The sequence below is a fragment of the Anguilla anguilla genome, chromosome 17, assembly GCF_013347855.1.
Source record: "Anguilla anguilla isolate fAngAng1 chromosome 17, fAngAng1.pri, whole genome shotgun sequence".
NCBI classification, from domain to species: Eukaryota; Metazoa; Chordata; class Actinopteri; order Anguilliformes; family Anguillidae; genus Anguilla; species Anguilla anguilla.
Window position 1 is genome coordinate 17,735,381 of NC_049217.1, and position 10,336 is coordinate 17,745,716.

At 40.2% G+C, this 10,336-nt stretch overlaps 1 protein-coding gene across 1 annotated transcript; it reads left to right on the forward strand.

Annotated features, from left to right (window-relative positions):
• Nucleotides 1-3,065: 3,065 nt before the first annotated feature.
• On the forward strand, nt 3,066-7,737 carry dlx3b (distal-less homeobox 3b). Its single transcript, XM_035398301.1, has 3 exons — nt 3,066-3,606; nt 5,309-5,493; nt 6,524-7,737. The coding sequence occupies exons 1-3, from the start codon at nt 3,267-3,269 to the stop codon at nt 6,833-6,835; spliced, it is 837 nt and encodes a 278-aa protein (XP_035254192.1). The 5' UTR covers nt 3,066-3,266; the 3' UTR covers nt 6,836-7,737.
• The last annotated feature ends 2,599 nt before the right edge of the window (nt 7,738-10,336 follow it).

Genomic DNA, 10,336 nt, shown 5'->3' on the forward strand with positions numbered 1-10,336 from the left:
CTACAGAGGCTGCAGCAATCGCTGCTGATGACTGGCCATTCTGAAACGGGGAAAAAGCAAATGAATGAATAGACAAGAAAAGAGCCAGGTTGCCCATTTAGGACAAATGGAAAGCCTGGCATTCTGGGCCACCGGAAAGACCTCACCGGCCGCTCCAGCAGAAAGAATAAATTAAGAGACCAGTGTAGCACTGTCAATCCTAAACACCAGTGTAGCACTGTCAATCCTAAACACCAGTGTAGCACTGTCAATCCTAAACACCAGTGTAGCACTGTCAATCCTAAACACCAGTGTAGCACTGTCAATCCTAAACACCAGTGTAGCACTGTCAATCCTAAACACCAGTGTAGCACTGTCAATCCTAAACACCAGTGTAGCACTGTCAATCCTAAACACCAGTGTAGCTCTGTCAATCCTAAACACCAGTGTAGCACTGTCAATCCTAAACACCAGTGTAGCTCTGTCAATCCTAAACACCAGTGTAGCACTGTCAATCCTGAACACCAGTGTAGCTCTGTCAATCCTAAACACCAGTGTAGCACTGTCAATCCTAAACACCAGTGTAGCACTGTCAATCCTGAACACCACTGTAGCACTGTCAATCCTGAACACCAGTGTAGCACTGTCAATCCTAAACACCAGTGTAGCACTGTCAATCCTAAACACCATTGTAGCACTGTCAATCCTAAACACCAGTGTAGCACTGTCAATCCTAAACACCAGTGTAGCTCTGTCAATCCTAAACACCACTGTAGCACTGTCAATCCTAAACACCAGTGTAGCACTGTCAATCCTAAACACCACTGTAGCACTGTGAATCCTAAACACCACTGTAGCACTGTCAATCCTAAACACCAGTGTAGCACTGTCAATCCTAAACACCACTGTAGCGCTGTTAATCACAGGTTGCTCTGGGTGCCCGAGCAGCATCCCCATTTGCCCCAAGTGCCCCATTGCTGTCATTCATTTCCATACATTCATTCTGAGGAACCAATATGATTTTTTCAAACACATTATGAATTAATAATGACAGTATTGCGTTGATTTGCTTTAAATGCACCATCACATCAATTATGATTGAGAAAAATTGAGGTGCAAAAAAGATGTGTAGGTCAAGCTATGATAGCCATTATATGTAAGTGGGCGAGTAATAACGGCAATAATTTATTGCTGAACATGTCCACTTAACACTTGGAATACAGGTAAAAAAGCTTTCTTTACGGGCAACAAGGTCTACAAGGCGATTGTAATGCAATGCAAACATCCGAGGTATCCTATAACCTCCACAAGGTGGTAGCAAAACCCCATGAAAGATGCAATGCGACGTCGAGACTCGAGTAGGCTAGGAGTTATCGGGAATCTTTATGCAACGTCAGATTTCTCTTCATTGACATTTAGGGGCACGGATTAGTTATTAATGATGATAATTATTTTTTGCGAAACAAACTCAAAATCTTTAGATAGGCATACAATTTCTTGCATTTTGGCACAAAATTTCGAAAGGTTACTGCCATGTTCAACACGAACTTCAGTAAACATTTATGGGTACGTACCTTCAATAAACAAAAATATACTTCACTAAATATTTGGTTTAAAAAATGTTTTTAAACGAAAGAAAAATAAGTTAATCCACTAAAACACCAGGGGGCACTGTTGTACCATGTAATTCATTGGAAGATATTGGTATTCCCTGAGCTTGGTTGTCAAAATAAAATACACACACATTTCTAAATATATTTGTACATAAATACATAGTATTTGTTGTATATGACTCCTACCGAGTCTATTCATATACTCATTTCTACTGACAATGCTACATCGCTTTGCAGTAGCCTAATGCCTTCGATTGACTTTGCCAAAATAAAGCTATAAGGAACCGTTTGATTTCGTATTGCTTTTTTGTCTTCATTGAAATAGCTCAGCATTATGAATTAATGTAGCGGCAAAGCCCTTCCCGACTGCTTGACTCTCAGTGGATCATTCACTGAAGTTAATTGTGTTTTACAAAACCATAATGGAAGGTTATTTCGGGCTAAAAAGCCAATGGAGAGAACATGTCGAGTTTTTTTTGTCTCTTTTATGACGACACAATAAAGCATTTTTAAACAACATCAATTATTCCAGATCCATAGCATAAAGGCCTACTTACTTGCAGAAGGAACTTTTTAAACGTTGTGTAAGCCAACAGGTTGTATCTATGTTGCTGGCGACTGTATAGTGTGCATGCATGGATGCATGTCGACTTTGCCAGAAGCGAAGCGGTTAATTGAACAAAACCAGTGCATTGACAATTTTATGTGAGCCGCTCATTGTACAAGCTAATGTTGGGGGGTTGTTGGAAGCTCAGGTATTGCCACGCCTAGCTACCGTGGGGTCAGAACAAGAGAACCCCCCGGAGGCGGCCTTGGGCATTATCCCCTTATCGAATCAATCTTTCACCCACTGGCCCCCAGCAACAAAATACGGCCCAAGTACTCTTTCATTCAAATGCACGCACGCCGACTTGTAGGCGGCTATCCAGCTAGGAACCATAGAACCGAACGACATCGGAGGACTATGTTAAGTGCCTCAAACTTCTTCAGAACTTAATCGTTGCTCATTTTGGTTTACTATTTGAAGAAACCAGCATCTGCCAACCCAGTGCTTTAGAGGATTTTTAAGTGCAGTAATATAAGCAATAAATAAACAAACAAATAAATAAATAAATACAGAGATGTCTGTAAAAAATCAATTGAAGCAAAATATAGGCTAAATATCAATAGAACACTTTTGTTTGCAGGTGTGACTTGTTTGCTTAACTACATTTCAAAGAGATTTAAAAACTTAGATCAATAATAATAATAATAATAATAACAACAATAAAATCCATCAAAGTGAACCTAAATTCAGCGCCTGACGTCTGGCACCAGGAAGGTTTATGTGGACGCTTTGCAGAGGGGAGGAGAGAATATCTGGGCGACTCTTCTGTTTAGCCTTCGGGGCAAGTAAGGGAGAAAAAAACTTGCCAGAACCAATAGGAGCACAGCATCCACCCCAACGCTCTATAATTAAGAGTTCAACTTGGATGAGTGGTGCCACAGTGAAGCAGTATCGCCGAGAGAATTAGACGGGGACAGTCTCTAAGGATTTATGCTCCACATAGGCAAATTCCATTTGTATTTGCCGCGTTATTCTTCCTGAAGTTAGATTTTCAGCAACTTCGGCACCGAGAGCTTGTTATATCATATTTGTTGGACGTTCCTGCTTCCAGCGGGCGGCGACGCACGATGAGCGGACAGACTTTTGAGAAGAAGATAACGAACATTTTATCCGAACTCCCTGGCTCTATGAACTGCCATTCCGCAGCCAAAGACTCCCCGACTCTGCCAGAGTCTTCTGCGACGGATATGGGTTACTACAGTGGACAAACGGTACACGGTCAACACGACTACTACCACGGCCAGTCGTACTCGCAGCCCATAAACCCGTACCCGTATCACCAGTTTAATCTAAATGGGATGGGGGGTGCGGGGGCCTACCCCACCAAATCAGAATACCCCTTCTCCCATTCATACAGACAATACGGACATTACAACAGGGAACTCCAGACGCCACCTCAGGACATAGGTAAGACACCGTAAGCCGCGCGCGCACTTAAAACCTTGTGGATTATTTGACAACTTTGGGTTTTCACATTTTGTTTTATGTGAATACCTCCTGGTTTAAATTATAATTCGCTTAATTCGGCTTTGGGACTGCGTGTTATATTTACGATGATCGGATACTGACACCGATTAAACTTTTCCCTCAATGCTGATTGAATAAACGTACGTGAAATGTAGCCTCTATCCTCACAAACCCTCACTAAATTTGCAATTGGATACCCTTTTAAGATACAATGACGAAATAAGATACGATGTTCTGAGATTTAGGGTAGTTCCGATGTGCTTCTTGGTCGGTAAGTAGTAGCCTATTTTTAATTCTTGTCCTCGCATACAGGAAATAACCATATGTGAACGCATCGCTGAAAATGTTTTCAGTTTTGGTTAAGCCGTCAAATAGCATCTTTTAACATATGCCACTGACAATTATATTTACTTTATATGTCCCCCCCCCCAAATAATGTATCGTTATATCGAATGTTGCCAAGCATAAAGTTAAGAGTTGAACATTTTTGAGCGCGAGCTGAGTAAAACCAGGAGCGCGACAGACAACATCCGTCAGCAACTTAGGCAACAGCCTGCAGGAGCAGAGGAAACGGCACTGCTAATCAGTTTTCAGGTTTCAATGTGGGTTGAAACGTATTTAAAATCTGTTTTGGATTGCGGTTAAGAATTCTGTTCCTGCTCTCTCCTTTATTATTTTCTATTTTTCTTTTTTGCTCCACACCAATCAAACAACGGTTATTCAAGTAAAAATATTGCATATTTATAGGCCTAAGTGATTATTCTGCGCAGAATTTATAAAACAAGAATGTGAAACAGAATGGTTTATTCAAAATGTTGCATTGCATTCTGTCAATAACTACGAGATAGCGGACGATTAGTGTGCAGGTACAGTATACTTTCAAAATAACAAAATGACTTTGCACTGCCTTACAAATAATATATTAAAAGAAAAACATGATGAAAAATTGATTATGATAATTTACCATAAGAAGGCATGCGTTGACTTGCGAACATGTTAATATTGTATTCGTGCACATTAAATCGTTAAAAATTAAACTTATACATCCGCATTGAAGAAAAATTATTTTACATTATACTCGCACACATTGTACTCGCTTTTACTTCTGTAATGACAAATATACGTGTAATAAACAGTAATAATTATCATACTTAAATAAAAAATAAATTATATAAATATTTTACTTACTAAACTCAACTCGGTGAGTGCTGCGATTCTTTTAGCAAGACCTCCGTGGTCCCTCCCCTTGCCGAGGGTATGTACCCGAAAGTCCGCAGCATATCAGGTGTCAGGGCTGTTAGCACAGGCGCCGATTTACCAGGACGTATTATTCCAACAAGGTCTTATATCTGACTTTGTTCACAAAAACCGCGCATAAAAATGCGCATATATGAGCGCCTAAATCACAAGATTTTTGCTTGGCGTTTACCAAAAGTGTTTTTAAATGTTGTGTGTGTGTGTGTGTGTGTGTCTGTATACGTGGGTTTTTGAAATGGTGCTAGTCGGACATTCATTAAGAGCCAATGGATATAAAAGTGTGGTTGATTATTTTTTATTTGCTAAATTATCAAGTAAACATGTAGCCTAAAAATATGCGCGCAATTTCATGTATTTACTATGTATTTATTCTATTTAATTTCAGTTAAAGAAGAACCAGAGCCTGAAGTGCGCATGGTAAATGGGAAGCCGAAGAAAATCCGCAAGCCGCGCACTATTTATTCCAGCTACCAGTTAGCTGCTCTGCAGCGGCGGTTTCAGAAGGCTCAATACTTGGCTCTCCCTGAGCGAGCCGAGCTGGCGGCTCAACTTGGCTTGACGCAGACGCAGGTAAGTGCAGAACAAGTCGATTCTGATAACCTAAGTGTTACAATGTTCGTAACCAATCATTAAGAAAAATAGAAAATAAGCTAGCTGCACTAGATATTGTAGCCACTGAATAATTTACAGTGGTGGAGTGTGTTGACTTATCCAATAAACAGGCCTATATACAAAACAGTAGCATGGATACACACAATCACGCAAGGGATATAACACGTGCAGTGGTAAAGCGGCTGCTTGTCACATGAAAATGCTGGTTTGTTTAACAATTATATCATGTTGCATCCAAGTTGTAATGAACGTTGAAAATTGTTCCAATTTTAAAATAGGCAGCGTAGGCTGCCACGTTTACTGCGGACAGAAAAATTGGTTAAATCTTTTCACCAGTTGGCCCCAGTTTGGCTCAGTCGCAGATGGCAAAGATAGGCCTATACAATGCACAGTGACATGGATTAATCATTTTAATTTGAACATTGTTACAGTATGCGTGCCCGCCACAATCTAATGGTAGGCTATGTATACTTAGACAAAGCTGCTGCGGACAGGTCGTATATACGGCACTCCCGAACTAAAACTTCTGAGACCCGGCAGAATACGAAATGTGTACACACAAAACCTTTCATTACATCAAATAAAAGCCGCTGATTATGTACACTGGTGGATTTCATCGGGTTATTTATGAGGATATTAGTACTTGGTGTGTTTAGTAGTAAGGAAACTACAATTACGCTCCTGTGCGTATTCACCGCGTAGGCCAAATGAGGGCTCACGCGAAGCATAATTTTGAATGAGACTGTCCTTGCAGATTATATTAATTGTGTACCGTCCCTTTGCAAATCATCTGACCGAATCTAGAGTTTTAGCATTTTGCATCATGTAGGCTATCCCCAAATGCCTGGTCGCACAATAGAACATCGCCCTTCATTATTAATATCCATTTATGGTCAAATGAATAAATACATAAATACACTTTGATTTCGTGTAGATAAGATGATTCTGGATTCGTAAATAATGCGTTTCCCTTACTCTTCACAAACAGGTCAAGATTTGGTTTCAGAATCGGCGGTCCAAGTTCAAGAAGCTGTACAAGAACGGAGAAGTACCACTGGATCACAGCCCCAACGCCAGCGACTCCATGGCCTGCAATTCACCGCCATCCCCGGCCGTCTGGGACAATAATGCTCACAGCAACCCCGCCAGCAGGGGGCAGCTTCCCCAGCCACCACTGAGCTCTTCGCCATCCTATATGGAAGATTACAGCAGTCACTGGTACCAGCAAGGATCTCATTTACAGCACCCGGGCTCCGTACATCACACTCCGCCGCCGCAAAGCGTGGGGGCAGTGTATTAATTTGTAAAGACTTGTTTATATGTTTCAAAAGGGGGAAAAAAAAGACTTTTACATGCAACTGATTTTCATCATGATAGTATTCGACCCAAGCAATCGACTTCAGAAAGAAGAAAATAAAATAATGATGATAATAAAAATGAATAATAATCCCAATAAATAAGCTGACTCCGGGAATACACGTAAATGCAAGATACTGTTTTGCTTCGGACGGTCTGAACACGTGATTGAGGCACCAGGAGAACTGCGACACTACAGTACATGGTTCCTACTATGTCCTATGCTTATGTTACCTTAGGCCTACCAAAAAGTGATATATACTAGCATTTAAAAGTTCAAAATGTAAAAAAATATATATTTTTGTATATGTCGAAACTGTCATCGCTAGTGTGCAAAGTGTCAGTTACTGCAAATTTCGTAGATTTGGAATTTTGAATACATCGACAATTTAAGTTTGGCAATACTTGCATCGAGTAATATCCATGGGAGTTGCAGTAATTTATATATTTGTCATATGACATGTGTTTAGACATATATGAAATAGTTTATTTGACTTTGGAAAACATTGATTTAGGAAAATACACTATGTTTGCTTAAGGGTTATATCACTAGGCTTGTTACGTGCTCTGTTGTGTTTTTCTTAAATTATTAATGACGGTTGTTTTATCATGTTCGTTGTTTAATGTCTAATGGTAGGAATGAAAATGACTCTCTTTGCAATAACTCATTTGAAATGGTAGAACAAAAATATTTCAAATTTTGCAGGTTGCCTACTTGTATAACCCATGGTAAATATAGGTAGAGTGTAAACCATATGTGCTATATAAACTCAGGTCATTATTTATATATTTTGTAAAAAAAAACAAACAAAAAAAGTTTAAATCTGTAAATAGAGCTTTGTTTTGTATGAAAAATTAAACCACTAAATACACATCGCTTTTTAATTGCAAACTTCACTTTGGTGCTTGAACCTTTAAAATAACTCCTGAAATTATTTGTAACTATAGAATGTATTATTCTGTTAATGAGTGAATAAATTGTGTAGAAATTAACCCTTGAGTGTGCGTGTGTGAACGTGTCCACGTGCCCATGCTGGGTCAGCAGAAAATACACAATATTGAGGTTCTTCCGTCATCTTGAAGTCATAATTGTTTCCATCACGACTCTAAATAGTATAAAACATTGATAGGAGGCATCCTAAATTACCACAATTATTACCTTAGTTAGTTAAGTATGTGTTATGGCTATTATTGTATTCTAAATAATATGATATACATAATGATGAAAAAACACATGTTAATTCACCATATTTTATTCTTCATTAGCCTCTTCAGAGAAGTTGAAACCCAGTATCTAATGTGGTACAACAGCTAAAATAAAATTACAGATACCAGCATGCATTTCATGCGATACCAGTCATTGAAATTCCTATGGCTGAAGTTATTTTGTGAAGAGTGGCATAGAGTAGTGGTCATATAACACTCAGGAGAAGTAATATTAAGTCAAACGCGCGAGTTAAGATAAGTAAGTAGTTTTAATTATCGGATGAAGCAAGGTTTTTACTAAGCTAGGATAAGCACTAATTTTTGCTAACAGTGGGGGAACAGGAATATTTTCAGCCTACACAAAACGCTGCCTGAGAGGTAACGTGTGTGAGCTGCTGGCAGCGATGGGCAGGAAAGGGTTAAGTCTTTTGGCTCAGCCTGACTGCGCTGCCTCCCTCGCAGCCAGATGCGGCCCTGAGCAGCCCTGCTATGGTTTGAGGGCTGCGTGCAAACCGGCTGTAGGAGGCGACAGGCAAGCAGACATGCTGGAGTCACTGGGTTTTAATAGTATTCCGCTGCCAGATAACAAGGAAGAACACAACAGAGAGAGAGAGAGAGAGAGAGAGAGAGAGACAGAGAGAATGAGAGAGGGAGAGAGCGACTAAGAAAAAGAAGGGGGGAGAAGAGTGAGAAGTCTCTACTGGAGATGTTCCCTTGCCTGAGGACTCACAATGCTGCAGGCGCACACATACCAAACAAGAGGCTCAACAAAAAGAAGAAAGGAGGAGGGGGGGAAAAAAAGGTTGAAAGCTGACAGGATTTCAGGAAGAACACGCTGTACTTTAACCCTCGGCGCGCCGGGACTTTTTTTCAGATTCTGAGGCCCTGCCCGAGGCCCTTGCAGCAGGTGAGCGGCTCGGCTACCTCGGCAAAAACAGAACGCTTCCATGGCGACGGCACAAACCTAGCCGCTGGTCTGACCGTGGCTCTGCCTGAGACTGTGAAACCAGCGCTAGGAAACAAGGTGTGTACGTTGGCACCGACGCGGGCCCGAGACGGGGACTTTTTTTTTTTTTGATGGTGCGTTGCCATGGACATAGGAAATCCTGATGACATGTTAACTGCGAAGCACTTGACGGTGGTGAAGGGTGCAGCACACCCCAGCAGCCGGTCACCGCTCTGAGGAGTTAGGCCTCAGTGGCTCCAGGAAACACACGGGTCTGCCCTGCGGTCCACACCTTCAGAACGGTTTCAGGTCGATATAAATACATCCTCACAGTTTTTCCTAAGTATCTCCACACAGCTCAGGAGGAAGACATTTCTCTCTGTTTATTCAAATTTTAACTGATTACAATTTCCCTGGCCCATCGGCTAGAATCGTGCATTTTTTCCCCCTCTTTTCAATAGTTGCTTTACAACAGGTACAATATTTAAGTATATTAGCTATCCAATTGTAATATATCTCCGGTCCAAAGTCAATTAATCAATAGCATACACCTTTATGTAATAAATTCATTTCATATCAGGTTATACATATGAATTCTTTGTATTTGCAGTCATGGAGGAAATGGTGAGGTCACCAGAAATCTGATTGGTTAAACTAATGCAGCCCACACTCTGATAGTGTTTTTTTTTTTTTTTTTTTACGATAAATGAAATGCTGCATTTAAAAGGTGTTAAGTATAAAACCTGTTCAATATTCAAATGTAGCTTATCTTAATTTAACTGACCTTAGTGCACGCCTTGGGTCTGGGTTTCAAAGTAAAGTTCTCTGTGCATACATGACCAGCATCTGAAAATGGCATCTTCCCTGTGTGTCCCATTCAGAGAAAGAGGTCAAGTCTCTGTAAGGGGTCCCCAACCTGAAAGAGTACCTGAGGGTCCATGTATAACTGTCATAATATATTCCTATTATAGAAATATTACTTTCCATATTTCACAAATTAAATGTTTTTTGTAAAGGTTTTCAGGCAAACATAACACCTTGTCTGATGTGTACATTCTTGGTAACATTGAGAACATTCTAATTATTAAACATTTATACACTGAATAACTGCATGTCTTAGGTGCACGCTATAATTGTAACAAGACATAGATATTTCCACAGACTAATATGTTAAATCACCATTGCAATTCTGGATAATGGTACCAAACATTAACCATTGTGTTGAAGTGGGGGGTGGGGTTTCTCAGCCATAGATTAGTGTAATTTTCACATATTTTTAAAAAATGGAAAATT